Source organism: Pongo abelii, chromosome 7, assembly GCF_028885655.2.
Source record: "Pongo abelii isolate AG06213 chromosome 7, NHGRI_mPonAbe1-v2.0_pri, whole genome shotgun sequence".
NCBI classification, from domain to species: Eukaryota; Metazoa; Chordata; class Mammalia; order Primates; family Hominidae; genus Pongo; species Pongo abelii.
The window spans coordinates 102,356,668-102,375,266 of NC_071992.2; the positions used below are offsets into that span (position 1 = coordinate 102,356,668).

At 39.4% G+C, this 18,599-nt stretch overlaps 1 protein-coding gene and 1 pseudogene across 1 annotated transcript in view; both read right to left on the reverse strand.

The window, feature by feature from the left end:
• Positions 1-279: 279 nt before the first annotated feature.
• CNGB3 (cyclic nucleotide gated channel subunit beta 3) overlaps positions 280-18,599 on the reverse strand; it is a 164,989-nt gene continuing 146,669 nt past the window's right edge. The window contains exons 16-18 of the mRNA XM_002819245.5: positions 5,200-5,346; positions 4,784-4,958; positions 280-2,211 (exon numbers count right to left, since the gene is read on the reverse strand). Coding sequence (XP_002819291.3) covers positions 1,909-2,211; positions 4,784-4,958; positions 5,200-5,346 — 625 coding nt within the window. The 3' untranslated portion in view covers positions 280-1,908. The remainder of the gene's footprint in view (positions 2,212-4,783; positions 4,959-5,199; positions 5,347-18,599) is intronic.
• On the reverse strand, positions 13,856-18,439 carry LOC129047573 (inositol oxygenase-like; annotated as a pseudogene).

Here is an 18,599-nt window from a genome sequence, read left to right on the forward strand (position 1 = left end):
ACTAAGAGGGTAGACCAGTGATGAGAGCAGACTATAGGTAAAAAGTGAATGTTTATTTGCATTGAACAGAAAATATGCACTGGGTGTTAGCAATGGGATTGAAAAAGAAAGGATAATTAGAAAGTTTTAAAAAGAAAAAGAATTTGGTGGCACTATATCAACAATAAAAGAATTCTTGAATTTTCTTAGATTTTAGTCTGATGGATTGGAAATAAATTGATATTATCTGTAACAGGATAGCTTGGGGGGGGAAAATAACTGCCAGGGGAAGAGCATAAATTGCAATGGTCTTGTATTTTAATATCATTTGAATAAATTACAGGGTGTAAAGGGAAAGCATATTGCTCACAAGTTGAGGACTTTTGTCCTTTTCTTTTCCTATTATCCGACTCTTCAGCCCTATTCTACTTTTTCTTTCTGGGTTTTTAAATCACCCTTTTTATACACAATCACTCTTTCTGCATACAAACTCCCATTTATCAAATAAATGCGATTTAACAATTTGTCCATATTCCCTTAAATCCTGAAAAAACCAACCATCCTTTAGTAAAACTTGTTATATTTTGTGATACTCAAACACTACATGCAAAAACGGTGACTCTATCAAATGATACAGTTTGTTATAGTGATTGATTTGTACATGGTTTGCTAAATGCATCTATGTTGTAGGCTTTTTGGCTAATATGATTTGTTAAAACCCTCTCAGCAAAGTGCTGTTACAATGACCATCTTTGGAGACTTGGAAATAGCCTCATTACACAGAACTTGATGTTATACACTAATGGCATTTATTAGAATGGAATTCTATATGTATTATTACTTCCGACATCAGCCTGGCCTTTGTAGCCTCCTCACAGCATGCAACTTTGGTAATTATGCTAATGCTAGATAATTCATGAGGACAACTTCCTAAAGTGCCCTTAATTAACTTGGAGATTTTGTAAACAGCTATACATGTAGGTTCCGGAAATTGTGGGGATATGTCAATCTGACATGTGTAGAGTCTGCCTTCCTAACCTCATCACTTTGTTTTACTAAAGCTTCATTTTAAACAACAAGAAGTTCCAAACTGATATCTTTTCCAGCAAGTGCTTGAGGAAGATTCTGATAAGTGTCACTTTAGCCTGTATCCCCCAGTCCAAGTCCCTTGAGCCAGATGAGTTAGGTAAATTGGTGTCTTTTAAGTTGGTTAGAAGAGAAAATACTGAAATTTATTTCTTTAGCAAAGGGTACAATTTTTCCAATATGTTCCTGCAATGTGATTTTGCCAGTTTGCTAGTTCTGCCGACCAACATTGGTCTTCAGGGGACTGTTCCAAAAATCAGACTTCTCATTCAGAAGGCTTCATGATCTCTTCTTCTTCCCTTCAGTCCCAGCTGCTGGGGATTTTTTGATATTACAGTGACTCATCATCCTCATTTGAATGAAAATAATCTGATTTTTGACCTATTACATTAAAATCTTATACCCCTTACATGTAAGAGGTGAAATTCATAAGCCTAGAACAATTAGCCAGGCTTAAGAGTGCCAAAGAAGAAATTAAACACAATAAAAATGAAGAGAAAAGGTTAGTGAATCACATCACAGCCAAGAGCAAGCTAATAAAACTGGAAGGAAGAAACATCATCAGGAAAGAACCAAAGGAAAAGGAAACTTACTACATACAATTAGAAGATACAGCAATTGCATAAAGTTAATGAAAACGGAGAATAGGGATGGCTTTTAATAATCTTCTTATTACCACTGCATGAAATCACACTCTAGATAAGTCCTAGAAACTAAGCTAGGGATTTGCCTTTCGTTTCTCAAGGGTCCCAGCAGGTCATTTCCCCTCATTAATTTAAGTTACAATCCTGGGTACGATCACTTTGGGAACTAGCTATATCACATCTAAAGATAATCAAACATTTATTGCTTAGCCTTTTCTTTGACTTCAATAGTAAGAACCTCTTCTCCGCCCTCAGCAGAAGGAGCCATGCTGATGATGAGTGATTGACGGGAAGTCCCTCTGGGTAAAACTGTCCTTCTAACTGACTGGTGCTCTTCCTCTACTGCAATAGGACTTGCCATACATTCAGGTCTGTCCAGTGGCTTCTCTTCTGGCTCTCTTCCTCTATCTTTATCTTCATTTTCTTTTCTTTTATCTTCATTTTCTTTTTGTTTATCTTCATTTTCTTTTCCTTCTTCCTCTCCTTCAGAATTTTCTTTTTTCTGGAAGGAGCAATTACAAAGAACTGGTGTTGAAATCATAATTAAAAACATTGGATTAGATTTTGATTAGCATGCAATGGCTAAGATCACCACCAAGACAGACTGTCTGAATTAAGTGAATCCAGGAATCATGTCTGCTTTGCTTCTGACTATCATTTGATGAAGTTTCTGGTGTGCTAGAGAATGGACTTGTTGCCTTTGACTCATGATGTTAGTCTGAATTGCATTTTTTTGTCTCTGCCAAGGAATTCTCTTGCTATTGGTCCTTATACTCTCTGAATTATTAGACTCAGTGCTCAGGACTCTGTTTTTGCTTTTTAAATATTTACTTATTCTGTAGAGATAAAATTTTACATATTTATTTTTAATAAAAACGTATTAACCAATACTATATAAAAGTACTATAAAAAGTAGGGTTTTCCTCTTGCCTAAGCTCATGGGAGAACCTCAGGGAGAAACTTATCCCTTTCCTAGTACGATCTTTTCCATTTGTCCCACAGGTGCTTGACCTGTCATGTTTGTACCTATTGTGTTTAGCACTAGCTATAGAAATTTCATAGCAAAAGGTACACCATGCTCTTTACTGGTAATGCTTGGGATCAATTTGAGAAAGGCTTGCCTGAGATATGAATGTGCACAGATAAAGTTGTGATTCTTAACACATTTACTTATATATTTCTTTACTCCCATACTTTTTTAATGCAAATTACTATTTCTATGCTGAAGCAAATGAAGCATTTGGTTTATACTGGATCCCTAATTTTCACCACAGTGTTGTATGTGTGGAAAAGGAAAAGGCAAGTTTTCATCTTTTGTATGTGACTGACTTTATAATATGTGCTTTACTCATTTTCTGAAAGGTCCACAGCTACCCATTTCTACAGTTTTAGAGATAACATAATGACTAGGTTCAGAAAAGCTGAATCCCTGCTCTGTCTGTTTCTCAATATCTGCCCTCATAGACTAATTATGAGAATCAAAGAAATATGAAACCAAAAAAAGAAAGAGAGAGAGAGAAAAACAATAACATTTGAGTTTCTTTACATTTTTAGGAATTGAAAGGCAGCTTGGTGTAGGCCTGTAAGTCTGAACACCTGAGTAATAGCTTTCTGCTCTGTAACTAATTATGATCTTATCCAAATTCCTTGATCTGGTTTTCAGTTTCTTCATCTATAACATGAAAAGCTTGGATGAAATTTACAAAGTTATTTCGGGCTTTAAACATTTGTGATCTATAGTAATTGAATATTTGTGAAAATGTTGATAAAATGGGTTATTTATTTATATATCCATATGTATGTCTGTATATATACAGTTGACTCTTATTATTCATGTAGTTTTGTTCTATAAATTTTCCACAAACAGCAAATTAGCAAGTACTGAACCATTGTTCTTGGAGGAAATACAGCATTAGGTTCCTATGAGATATTATGGTTCAAACCACAATATTTTTGTCAATTGGTCAATATATAACTTTGTTTCATGTGTGTTTTTATTTAGAGATACCCTATTTAATTTGATCAATTGATTAATTTGAGGTATTATTCATTCATTATATTGAACTCATGGAAACAGCACTGTAATGCTTGAATGAAGTTTATCTAACACACATATTTTCTCTGGAAGGCACATCACAGCATTTTGGCACTTAGGAGCACTAGACAGTATTTCAGGACTATGCTTGGGGGCTATTTTAAACAGCAAAATCACACACATGCAAAAAGCACAAAAATGTGGAAAGCATGGCATTAAAAGGGTCACTCTTTTTTGTTGTTGTTGTTTTTGTTTCTTTGTTTGTTTGTTTTTTGAGACACAGTATCGCTCTGTCTGTCACCCAGGCTGGAGTGCAGTGGTGTGATCTCGGCTCACTACAACCTTTGCCTCCCAGATTCAAGCGATTCTCTTGCCTCAGCCTCCCAAGTAGCTGGGACTACAGGTGTGTGCCACCATGCCCGGCTAATTTTTTGTGTTTTCAGTAGAGACAGCGTTTCACCGTGTTAGTCAGAATGGTCTCGATCTCCTGACCTCGTGATCCGCCCGCCTTGGCCTCCCAAAGTGTTGGGATTACAGGTGTGAGCCATCCCACCTGGCCAAGGGTCATTCGTTTGTAGTATCAGAGCTGAAACAAGAAAGGAGAGTGCCTCTTTTTTCAACCTCAGCTGAAAATGTATGCATCAAGCAACTTAAATTTTTTGCCACCCTGCACGTGCTCTTGTCCACAAATGACCACAAAAGCACCATGAGTATTGATTTTAAGTCACTAATAAATTATAGTAAGTAGATTCACCAATATAGAATCTGCAAATAATCTATGAATAATGAGGGTATACTCTATTTATAAATACATGTATATTAAAGCCATCTATAAACATCCTGTGAGGGTTAAATGTGATGATATGTGGGAATTCAGCAGTTTAAATAATAATGTGCTATATATAAAGCAGGAAGTGTTAGTATTAGATTAGCCCAAATCATCCCAGTGTCTGAAATGGAATTAGAGTAGGCGTTTGTGTGTATATACTTAGTCTGGGGCCTTCTCCATGACATCCCTCCATTCCCTTCACCTTATTACCTGAGCTGCTTGTTCTCGCTTCAATTTGAGTAATCTTGCAAGACTTGCTTTTCCTGTGCCTCCTAGGAGAGTTTTAAACAGTTTGGGTGTCTCTTCTTTCAGTGGGAAGAGGAAGGCAAGATCTTTTCTTGGAGGGGTTGCTTCTGCAGTCTTAGCCTTCTGCTTTAAAAGCACTCTGTGGGTAGGAGAGAAAAGCTGTTTTAGGTAACTCTGTGAGAGTTCCGGCAAAATCTACCAGAAAAACTGCAATTTATCCTAACCTGTGTAGTTTCAATGGGTACCTACATTAATAGTTGTTTATTAAGCATATCTCACTGTGATCAAGTTTATCACAATCGTAATACGATTCTCCCTATCTCAGAGTTTACAAAGTAAAACCAACTCCATCCATCTCTAATGGGGTTTTAAAGTTGTACCTGGCTTTCTTCATGAGGATCCTTTCAGAATCTGGGTAATGCACTAGAATTTCTTGGAGGGTCTTTTTGTCCAGAGTTAAAAGATTGGCAAACCCATGGGCCACCACATTGGCAGTTCGACGGTTTCCGCCTCCTGCTGCTAGAAGGCTGTAAGAGAGAAAAGTGAGTCTTTGCCACCAGTTTCACTTTTCCTCCACTGAAATCTCTTTTAAAAAATAGCAACTATTATAAGTATTTATACTGCTTCAGAAATCATTCCCTAGAGGTGAGGGTCCAGGTGACTGTGCAGAAAGTGTCAAGATGTGGGAATAGAAACGGCTCAGTTTTCAATATATTTTTTCTCTAACTCTCACCTCTAAGTCCCACAAATCAAGGACTTGTGGCTGTCAGTATCCTGTCAGCTCTTTCATCCCAGATTCCAGAAATGCAGAATCCTTTTGGACTGGGTATCCCTCATTTGCTCCTTCAGATCCACTTTTCACCTCTCCCCATGCTCCTTTGTTTCCCAGGAAGCTGACCTCTGTAGGCTTGCCCTCTGACTTCACTTGGGCTCAGCCATTGGAAAAGACTAATAGGAAATCAGAAAGCAGGAAGAGAGTGGGATCAGAGCATTTATCTCCCCTGTTATTTTCCTGTCAAGCCTTAGGTTAGCAGTGGCTGCAGTTCTCTACCAAAATCTACAGCTCCTGACACATGGATGTCTTCTAGAAGTGCAATTCCCATCACTCTTGATGAGTTCTGGTAACCATACCCTCTTCTTTTCCCGTTCAGGCCTCACTGTAGTAACAGTTCCTTTGCTGTTGCTAAATTTGAGATGCATTGCCACCTTTTGTTGGTGTAGTAGTCCGTTTTCACCTTGCTATAAAGATATTACCTGAGACTGGGTAATTTATAAACAAAGGATGCTTAATTAACTCAATTCTGCACCACTGGGGAGGCCTCAGGAAACATACGGTCATGGTGGAAGGCAATTGGGAAGGAAGACACATCTTATATGGCAGCAGGAAAGAGAGAGAGCAAGGAAGTGCCACACGTTAAAACCATCAGCTCTCCTGGGAACTCATTCATTATCACGAGAATAGCACGGGGGGAATTGCCCTCATGATCCAGTCACCTCCCATCAGGTCCTTCCCTCAACACATGGGGATTACAATTTGAGAAGCGATTTGCGTGGGGACACAGAGCCAAACCATGTCAGTTGGGTACTCTTAGACTTTTCCTCACTTCTGTCAGTAATCTCTTTATTAAAGTTTACTCAATTGCCTCACTTGAGTGTGTCTGTTTCCCACCTGGGCTCTGGCTGATACAACTCTCAACATCAAATGTGAAAGCCAGCACTTCGTGATGCCCTGGTCACCTCAGGTGAATCCAATCTCATCTCCTACTATACTCCAAAATCATCTTGTTTCTCAGTGTCATAAGCTGCTCTATAATATAGTCATTCACATACATCTCTCCACCTGGAATGCCAGGGAATTGTGGGCTTTATGTCTTGTAGGGATATAAAAGAGCATTTTGCATTTGAGAACTAAGCAACAAAGAGTGGGGGAATAAACACAGAAATGAATAAGATAAATGAATAAAAAGTCTATCGTTACCGATGATCTGAGAAGGAAGAGTTGGTTTGTAAAAACCGAACAAGAAAAACCACATTTCAAATGTTTAAAAAAGACACCATAGGATCTGCATTGAGAGGATAACACAATAGGTTGAACCCCTTGGAGTTAATCTGTTAGAAACCGAGAAAGAAGGATCACATTAACAAAAACAGTCTCTACAGGTGGAGAAGACAGAGAAAACACTCTGACCTTTGGAAGCAATGAGATATGAGGAGCTGCATGGGCCCTGTGCCTGAAGATTTATGTTATACAGTATGAACAACTCCTACTGTTGTTGCAGAAAAGAGGGCATTCCAGTTGGCTGTTAATTGTTAAAAAAACTAATGCAGGTTTTTAGCTCTGACAGGTTAAGAGCTTGGAAGTCATTACTCCTGTCCTTACAACAAGAAAAACCTGCACAATTGAAAAATTAACGACTTTTCTTAGGCCCATCAGAGAACTGAAGTCACAAGGCAAACTACCACCCCCAAATCTGGAGAGAGAGGTGAATCCATAAAACTACAGCCATATCTGCTTACTGCAGCAGAAACCCCTTGAGTCATAACTGGTAAGAATGCTTAAATGCTCATTTTAATAAATTGTTGGAGGCTGAATGTGGACTAGCATGAGAGTGAGAAACTCTTGGGGGCCATGGTTATAAAGTCACTCACACTTTTGTGGGATTTACCACCAGGAACCTCATCAGGTTCTTAGGGTGAAGAGCCAAGGAAGATCCCCTCTTGGCTCTGGCAGGCATAGGGGAAGATTAATCATTGTGAAATATGCCCAGAGCATATTTGTTCTCCATACCGCAGGCCTACTATTTAGAGAAAAATACTTTACCAGAGCTTTGTGCTACCTGAGGGAAGAACATTTTTCCCAGTACAGCCCCTTTAAACCTTCCTGTCTTATCTAAGGGAGATGGAAAGCTAAAAAACTCCTGTGAATGTCACCACATTGGGACATACAAAAAACTGAAACTTTATCACAGAATTATAAATTGTTTCCCCTTCTCCATACCTTACCCCCACACCAAGTCTCCTATATAACGAATTACAGCTGAAACAGCAGCAAGATGCAAACCCTCTCTGAGAAGCCTCTCTAAGCCCAGTCAACAGTGGAGACAAAGACAGGGAACTAGAAGGAATTTGAAGCCTCTGGCACCAACAGCTATACCAAATGTTAAACACAGCCCAATTCCTAGCCAAATAAGTATAAAATGTCACACTAGAGGCCTATTTACCTCAGTCCATATTATTTGTTACATAATTTTTAGCTTTGAACCACAAAAAGCAAAAAAATTATAAGGAATTCTAAAAGGGAAGAAAAAACAGTCCAAAGAAATAAGCAGCAGAAATAGACTGAAATATGATACAGATATTGGAGTTATTAGACAGGAAATCTTTTAAAACTATGATTAATATGTAATCCCAGCACTTTGGGAGGCTGAGATGGGTGGATCACTTGAGCTCAGAGTTGAAGACCACCCTGGGCAACACAGTCAAACCCCATCTCCACTAAAAATATAAAAATGTAGCCGGGCATAGTGGCATACCCTGTGGTACCAGCTACTTGTGAGGCTGAGGAGGGAGAATCGCTTGAGCTCAGGGGGTGGAGGTTGCAGTGAGCCAAGATTGCACCACTGCACTCCAGCCTGGGCAACAGAGGAAGACCCTATCTCAAAAAAAAAAAAAAATGGCCTAGAACTTTTCAAAATTAACATCAGATACAAAACCATAGATCCAGGAAGATAGGAGAATATTAAGCAAGATAAATACCAAAAGAAACAAAACAAACGAAAAACCCCCAACTTCTGGGCATATCATATTCCAACTGCAGAAAACAAACTGCAAAAACCTTGAAAGAATCCAGAGAGGGGAAATACCTAAGATAGAGAGAAACAAGGATAAGAGTTCTAGCAGATTTTTAAATTAGAAGCCACACAAGAAACAGTGGAGTCCAGTATTTAAAGTGTTGCAAGAAAAAAACTACCAACTAGAATTCTATATTTAGGGAAATGACCCTTCAAAAGTAAAGAAGAAACAAAGTCATTGTCAGAAAAACAAAAACAGAGGGAATCAATTGCCAGTGGCCTTGCAAAAGGCCACTTGCAAAAAACGTTTAGAGTTCTTCAGGGAGAAGGAAAATGATATAGATCAGAAACTCAGGTCTACACAAAGAAAGGAAGGACATTTAAAAAGGCATAAATGAAAGTAAAATATTTTGTCATTTTTTTTTTTTTGAGACAGTTTTGCTGTTGTCACCCAGGCTGGAGCGCAATGGTACAATCTCAGCTTACTGCAACCTCTGCTTCCTGGGTTCAAGTGATTCTCCTGCCTCAGTCTCTTGAGTAGCTGGGATTACAGGTGTCCACCACCACACCTGGCTAATTTTTGTATTTTTAGTAGAGACGGGGTTTCACCATGTTGGACAGGCTGGTCTCGAATTCTTGACCTCAGGTGATCTGCCCGCCTTGGCCTCCCAAAGTGCTGGGATTACAGGCATGAGCCACCATGCTCGACAATTTTTTCTCATTCTTAATTGCTGTAAAAGACAACTGTTTAATAAAGTGGTAATGTGTTTGGTAATTATAACTATGGATAAGTGAAATGAATGACAGCAATGTCATAAGGGCTGAGAGGGAAGAATTGGAAACATTCTGTTGTAAGGCACCACATGTGAAGTGGCATAGTGTTATACGACGGTAGGTTCAGATTAGTTCAAAATGCATATTGAAAACTTTAGAGTGACCATTAAACTTTAAAAAATAAGTATAATTATTATGCTAAGAGAGAAAAAGAAAATGGAATCATATAAAATGCCCAAAGCTAGAGAAGGAAGGAAAAAAGTGGGAGGAAACTGGTATAAGGCCACTCATGGCTTCAAACTTGGCCACTTACCTGCACCTAGCATTAATGACAGGGTCCAGGACTCTCCAGGCCACTTAAGAATTGACTTAGACCTGGCAAGGTGACTCACGCATGTAATCTCAGCACTTTGGGAGGTGGAGGCAGGCAGATTGCTGGAGCCCAGGAATTCGAGACCAGACTGGGCAACATGGCAAAATCCCACCTCTACAAAAAATACAAAAATTAGCTGGGCGTCGTGGCACACGCCTGTAGTCCCAGCTACTTGGGAGGCTGAGGTAGAAGGATCACTTGAGCCTGGGAGGTCGAGGCTGCAGCAAGTGCCATGGTCACACCAATACACTCCAGACTGGGTGACAGAGTGAGACCTTGTCTCAAAAAAAAAAAAAAAAAAAAGGGAATTCCTCCTCTAAAGCAGAAAGTATATATTTGGAATCTTTAAATATGTTCTCAATGATTTCACATTTCAAATTTTTTCCTTTGTGGAAGACCACTAACTTTAGTCTTTTCCTAAGGTACTCTTAAGACAAGCTCCGCCTTTGTCAGAGAGTACAAGGGAAATAAATTTTACCCCATCTATCTATGTATCTACATATCATTCTGTCTGTCCTCTGTTGTCACAACCATATCTTCACTCATTCATCTACTCAGCTTTCTACCATCTACCTTCTTCCCTTTCTGTGAAACTGATGTTAATATTTGAAGGACAATGATTGGATGAGTCTATTTCATTCACATTCCTGTTGTCATGGACACAGGGTAATCCAGTAGTTATGCAAGGCTGGATGGGATTGGGGAGGTTAATTTGAACCTGAGAATATCTGTATATGTATGTTAGACTATGAGAACAGAACGGAAATAACATATTTAAATGTCAGGTTATTTTGAGATTTCTCAAGTTTTAATTAAACTTGCCTACAGGTTACACGTTTGGAGTGCTTGATGAGTTTTTAAACGGAAGAAATAGTCTGTCTGCCAGAAGGATTTTGCCCAAACTCTTTCAGCAACGTTTAAAATAGCATGTTTTTTTTTTTTTCATCTTGTCCACAAAATGCTTCTCCAGCATTCCACCCATGGAAAGTTTCACTCATTAAATAGCCTAAATATTCCCAGCCCCACATAGAGTTTCGAAAAGAGCCCATGCTGGAGGACAAAGAGTTGAGGTTGCTGTTGTTTCTCTAGGTAAAAATAGAGTGAGCAGAGCAATGGACCAGGAAACATAGAAATGGTTCTAATCCTAGAGCCACCTCTATTTGCTATCACCTTAGACAATAACATAAAGACTTTTTTGATTTTCACTCTAATCATGTAAGTATTTATTAAGTGCCTACCATGTATTCAGTACAGTGAAGTGGGGAAAAAGGAGAATTATTAAAGCACGGTATGGTTTTGTGAAAAGAATGCATACTTTGGAACCAGATAATCCTACCATCTATTGTGTTTCTGAACAGATTACTAATCTCTCCTGTAGGAAACAAGTCCATATTTAGTACCTACTCTAGGTATCTGATTATCTTTAAGAAGCAATAGTACTAGCGTGCCAAAGTTGAGTACTAGTGTGCCAAAGTTGGGTGAATGAACAAAAGCAGGTGTGAGAATGCCATGGAGAAATGGTGTATTCAGGGACTATGTAAGATAACTTGCATGTGCAAAACTCAGTAAATGTGAGGAACAAGTATACACACACATACACACATACATTTTCACATACATATGTAAATAGAATATATAACATTTATATACATATACATTTGTGTGTATGTGTATATATATATATTTATATTTATATATTTTTTCAGACACAGCTAGAATATTAAGATAGTCCCTGGTCAGTCATCCATTCCAAGCTTTGTCCAGGGCTGCCACACGTAGGATTACACATTGCGTGTTACATACAAACTGTAATGTGATTGGAGCCCTCTGGAGTTGTGCAGTGTACAATCTGCACAGCTCTTTTTAGTAGAGCTACTGTATCCAGAAAGAACTCACAAGGAAAAGTAGAATACAAAAGAGCCTAAATTGAATGCAGGAGCAAAACAAAAACAAGAATGGGGACATAAAATGGAATTCATAAAAAAATGAACACTTTGGCACAGTGGGGCTTCAAATTTAGGTGTAAGCCTTCTGTACCATAAAAATGGATCCAGTGTTGGCTTAAAGACAGGCAGAAATATCTCCTGAAGGGCTTAGTAAAGGGGCCATTCTGCAAAGTGGTAGAAAACTTCATATTCTTGCAATAGACACAACAATAAGCTTGCTAGGAGCATTTGTAATAGAGCCCCCGGTAAAGGCTATGAATCACTTTCAAGTAAAGTTCAGTAAGAGTAAGTTTATGGATGGAAGGAGATAGGTCATTACAATGCATTCCAGATACCCAGCTCTCTCTTTGTTGCTCAGACATGATCAATGGTATACATTTAGTATATTCAGAGAAACAAATAATCTGTTTTAAACATTGTCTTTCTCAGTGAGGCTTTGATAAGTACATTTTTGGATGCATCCAAGATTGTACAGATGATTGTGCTTTGAAGGTCAATCATGCAAGGGAAGATAAAGCATTCATTGCATAAATTGAAAAGAAAAGGAAAAAGATAAATTAGGAGTACATAGAAATAGCATACTCTACAATGGGCTGGATACTCTGCCAACTTCTGGGGCTATAAAGATGATTAACACCTGCCCTCAAGCTGTTTGTAATCTAGGCATGGGGTAAGTGTGTATGCAGATAGCCAATTAGCAAATATTATTACTACTAAGAATATTGTAATAGTAACATTAATAGATAATATTATTGAGTGCTTACTATGAGTGAGATATTTTCCCAAGTTCTTTTTTATGTATTAATAAACATAATAATTTTCAATCTTATGAGGTGGTCATGTATTAGTGTTTCTCCATTTTGACTGATGAAGAAATGAAATCTCAGTTGAGTAACTTGTCTGGAGATACATAGCTCATAAGTTGTGGCACATGGATGCAAACCAATCAGGCAGCCTTCTTAAGCAGATGCAATTTAGATGATTAATGCTTTAATAATTGTAAGAAATGAAAATGTTTCCTAAAATAAAGAAGGTTCTGGTCTAAATACATTTTCTCATGTAGAATTATTTCCTCCTGTATATATATATATATATATATATATATATATATATATAACTATCTCTACATGCTGTCAATGGAAAGAACATCACATTCAATGCTGAGTAAGGGATTAAAACTCCAAATATTTGTTCTCATTAAGCAAATTTCCAACTGGGTTTTATTTGGGAAACATGAGGTTAGATAACCTGTGTAGACTTTTTCTGAGATATCCTTTCATCTTTGTCAACATTATTAGGAAACACCTTATTCCTTGCAACTTTAAAACTTGACTAAAAATAAATTCTAGCAAAACTTTTATGGCTAAGCAAATATTAGAGGATGTTCTAAGGCCACCTCTGCCTGGGATTTTTGATCTTTGCAGATACTTTGATATTCATAAAACTACTGAATGGCAAACACATGTTAGCCTAGATTTTTTTCTGTAAAACATTTTGAGGAATGTCTGCACACACAGATTTTTAACAAAATTAGAGTTTAGATATTACAGATATAAAATGCTTAGCCCCTTTTCCTCTTAGCAGGTCTTGATTTCAGCATTGAATTGGCCTTAGAGAAGTGGATGAGCGATGAAGAATCTGGGTACAACTTCTAAGGAAGGAAAGAGGAGAAAAAGGATAATGCGGACTCTTTATTCCATGCTCTGTTTATTTATCTTCCTTCGAGTGCCCAGAAGAATACTTAACTACGGTACTTTGGCTGGGAAATACAGTATCAAAGAAGCCTATACTAATACACTAGCCTAACTAAATGTTTCTTTGGAGTGAAAACCAGGTAACTATGTCAAATATTTGTACAAAATTTATAGTTTTAAAGTTTTTTTTAAAAAGTAAATCTCTGTATTTTCCTATGTAATGACCATATCACTTTGGTGAGCTAGGTTTTTTCTTTTGTTTTGTTTTGTTTTCTTTCTCCTTCGAGGTCTTTATTGCCACTAGGTACAAATGGCCATGAGAGGTGGTGGCTATAAGGGGCGAGTGGGGTTCCCCACTGAGGTGGACCCTGATGGTGGCTGTCTGCCCACGGCCAGACCTCACTAGGCACGCTGAGGGCCAGGCCTGTCGTCCAGCAGTGGTGGGGGTGGCAGGAGCATCACCAGCTCAGGATGCCAGGGCAGTACTTATCAATGAGACCCTGGTAGTAGGGCCGCAGCTTGTCCACATCTGGCAGGTCAGGGAAGTTGGTCAAACTGAACTCCTGGACCCACGGCAGCATGGCCAGGTCCTGCTTGCTGCACAACTGCTGGTAGTCACCGCCTGTGTGCCAGGGGCAGAAGGAGTGGAATCGGATCTTGTAGGAAGCCTCCAGTGGGAGCGAGAACTTGTTGAACATCATCACCTGGTACAAGTACTCATTATGGCCCTAGGACATGAGGACCCTGCCGAGCCCACAGTGGGGCTAATACATGCCCAGTTTTGTGCTGTATCCAGGATCCTGGAGGTCGGGATTGTCCTGAAAAGTGGAGTTAGAAAACCACGGAGGTCTGGGGACAGCATCCAACGGGGAATGTGTCTCCAACGATCACCCACTGGGGCTCTCCCAACAGGGCCAGGACCTTCCCTAGGTCATAGAAGCCCAACAAGCTGGAACCAGTCCTTGCCTGGGTGAGCTTTCGGATGCCCTCCGCCATCTAGAAGGCTTGGAAGGAACGGGAGAAGTGTACACCTGAGTCTGATTCGTCCACCAGCCCATGCAGAATGTCCACGGCCTCCATGACCTTCATTTTCTTGTAGGAAAAGTCCCCAAACCAGGCGTGCTTGCTCCTGACGAAATCCACTGTGTGGTGCATGTGCATGAGCTTGTAGGTGGTAAGGACATGGTCCAGGAGAGGACCCGATACGTAGTTCTGGAAGCCAGCCTTGTCTTTGGCAGCCTCTGGGTCTACTTCAGGTCGGTAGACCAGGGAAGGGTCTGGGTCCACTGTCACCTTCACTCTGAGAGGGATGCAAAGTGCAGGGTGGCGAGTGTGTCCCTGACCGGGACACCTGCTGAGGGAAGTTTGCTGGCCCAGCCTCCTGCTTGCCCCTGGCTTTAGACAGCTTTTTTGTTTGTTTGTTTTAAGATGGAGTCTCGCTCTGTCGCCAGGCTAGAGTGTGGTGGCGCAGTCTCGGTTCACTGCAACCTCCGACTCCCTGGTTTAAGCGATTCTCCTGCCTCAGCCTCCTGAATAGCTGGGATTACCGGCACGTGCCACCACGCCCAGCTAATTTTTGTTTTTTTGTTTTTTTGTTTTTTTTTAGTAGAGACAGGGTTTCACCATGTTGGCCAGGATGGTCTCGGTTTCCTGACCTCATGATCCGGCCGCCTGAGCCTCCCAAAGTGCTGGAATTACAGGCCTGAGCCACCGCACCCGGCTGGTGAGGTAGGTTCTTAACCTATACTTACAGACATTGAACTGAGGTCCAGAATCAGTTAAGTGAATTGTTCAAGAACAAATATTTAAGAATTTCATCACTGAAATTAAAATCTAAGACAAGACCTGACTTCAAGTCAAGAGGTCTTTTCTTTAACCATAACTCTAGTGATGCCAATGAAGTTGTTGCTGTTGTTTTAATGACACAGATTTGCCCATGGATATTAGGAAAAATAAGGGAGGAACCCAAACAGGCTGGTGTGATAAGACATGTCAAGGTATGACTCTCAGAATCTTTACTTCCTCTCTGCTCTTCCAAATGGTGGCAAAAAGCCTTGATTTAGCACTGGATAAAGTTACTTTAGGAGGAATCCTGAGGATATTTGAATGAATATTTAAGCTGACACTGATTGTATATTTGTTCAGTGGGATATTGTGGGACTTAGATGAGGTATGCTTTTCATGCTAAGCAAAAAAGTGCTATACAATCAAAGAGACTATATTCAAAAGGATGTAGTGAAAATGTAAATATGTATTCTTAACACAGGTAGTGCTTACAGGTTTGAGATATGAAAAAAATGAAAATGAAGTTTTCTCTTTCAGTATTAATCAAGTCTTATCTCTGCTCATACTTTTAATCTCCTATTGTATCTACTATTTCTGCTTTTTAGGAAAGGGGAAAAAAGGAATAACTGAGTTATTCTGATGAAGAGTAAGAATATGGAATTAAAATAGTCCGAAGACATAAAAGTCTCCTCTGGTACCCCGATTTTAAAAACTGAGTATTCAAAAGAAATAGACAATAATGGTTTAAAGGTTAAAAGGAGTTTTAAGATGATTTGTCAAAATATTTGGCCATTTCACATTGATATAAAGTAAAAATCAAAAAGAAATTCTCAGATAGGTGATTTGACTAATGTAATAGGGGAAAAGACAGCATTTAAATGTTTTGAATGGCAACCAGATATCTAAAACATACAAGAATATATCAATGCCTGAATTCTACTCAATAACTTGTTATCTATGATGAAAAAAGGATGGTGAACAATGAAAGAAATGCAGAAGGTAAATGATCACATTTATGAAAATTAATAGGCCCATGGGAAATTAATTCATTTAGCAAATATTTATGGAGGAACTATTATTTCCAGGCACTATTTAGAGAACTGCAAATTAAAATAACCTATTAAAATACAACGGCAATGGGGATAATAAAGTAATATCAATAATACTGAAGAAAAATAGCTATACATTGTGATTTGTAATGCAAATTGGTTCAATTTTTTTCTGGAAAATAATCTGCCCATATATTACAAGAGTTATAAAAATGCTTCTACCTTTTGGCCTACTTATTCCGATTTTTGGGAATTAAACCTCAAATAAATAAAATAAAACAAAGTAATTTTACAAAGATAAATACAGCAGTGTTATAATGAAAACTGACAAAAAGGGCACAAGGCTGAATATGCATATTCACGACAAAAATGAATGTGCATTTGTACATTCACAAAGAAAGATAATTACATTCACTTATTTATTCAATAACTATTTATTAGGCACTTATGTGGACCAGCCACTGCCCTAAGGGCTGGGGATAGAGTATAGAATAAACCACACATGGTGTGGGGGCCTGTGTAAAGTGACCTCATGCAAACTATAAAAATGGGGCTTTTCATGCATACGTATGTTTATTGCTGCTCTATTCACAATAGCAAAGACTTGGAATCAACCTAAATGTCCATCAATAATAGACTGGAAAAAGAAAGTGTGGCACATATGCACCATGGAATACTATGCAGCCATAAAAAAGGATGAGTTCATGTCCTTTGCAGGGACATGGATGAAGCTGGAAACCATCATTCTCAGCAAACTATCACAAGGAGATAAAACCAAACACCGCATGTTCTCACTCATAATTGGGAGTTGAACAACCAGAACACATGGACACAGGGAGGGGAACATCACACACTGGGGCCTGTCAGGGGGTGGGGGTCTGGGGGAGGGATAGCATTGGGAGAAATACCTAATGTAAATGAGTTGATGGGTGCAGCAAACCAACATGGCCCATGTATACCTGTGTAACAAACCTGCATGTTGTGCACATGTAACCCAGAATGTAAAGTATAATAAAAAACAATGTGGCTTTTCTGAGCATGTGCAGTCCTGTGCTTGGCTAGAAGAATGCCTCCTTTCACAGAGTGAAAGGTAACTGTGCATGAGATGGAGCACAACAGCCAAGGCTCATGGCTCAGAAGTGGAGTGACAACTGGGTTCCTGCCCTCCCAGTTCCTCTTTGGACATTCTGGTGCAGAGAACATTTGGCACAGCCATAGGTGGTAGTTCTGGTGCTTGCAATTTAGGAAGGAAGAAAAACATTGAAGAAATAAATGCGCTAATGCATGTATAGTTACAAAGGTAAGTGCTCCAAAAGAAAGGAACATCATTGGATGAAAGTGTACAGCAAGGAGACCTTGGAGGGCCCTATAAGTGGGGAATCCAGGAAGGCCTGAAAGAAGCTGAGATCTTGGTAAAAGGGTGGGGAAAGCATCCAGGCAGAGGTAATAGAATGTGCAAAAAACTCCCTGTGACTGGATAGAGTGTGGTGCATTCAAGGAATGGGAAGACAATGGGTGTCTGGATTAAAGAGAGCAAGGATGGTTAGGCGCAGTGGCTCGTACCTGTAATCCAGCACTCTGGGAGGCCGAGGCAGGTGGATCACCTGAGGTCAGGAGTTCAAGACTAGCTTGGCCAACATGGTGAAACTCCGTCTCTACAAAAATACAAAAATTAGCCACGCACGATGGCGAGATGTGTAATCCCAGTTACTTGGGAGACTGAGGTTGGAGAATCGCTTGAACTTGGGAAGTGGAGGTTGCAGTGAGCCGAGATGATGCCACTGAACTCCAGCCTGGGCGACAGAGTGAGACTCCATCTCAAATAAATAAAATAAAATAAAGAGAGCAAGGCGAGTCAGGTGCAACCTGAAGTAGAGAGGTAGGCAGGGGCTAGACTCTACAGGATCTCATAGGTAAGGAAAATCACTTTGTTCTTATTCCTAAAAATGGCATGAAAACATTAAATGGTTTTAATTGGGAGGGCAGTGATATGATCAGATCTGTTTCCAAAAGATCCCTCTGGCTGCAGAGTGGAGACTGATAGTGGAGGATATGGTTATTGGATTTGAGTGACTTGAAGTAAGCCACTGCAGTTGTCCAGTGAGAGATGGATGAACTGAAGTAGTGGCAGTAGAGAGCATAAGATACAAATGATTTGAGACTTTCTTCGGTGGTAGGATTGACAGGTGTTGGAGGTGGAGTGGCCATGTAGGGTGAAGTAGAGTGTCAAGCATGCTTTTGTTTATCCCCAGTAAAATTTCGAAAGTGAACAATTTAAATAATTTGTTATTGTATTAGTTTCTTAGGGCTGCTATAACAAATTATCACAAAACAAGTGACCTACAACCACAAAAAGTTATTATCTCAC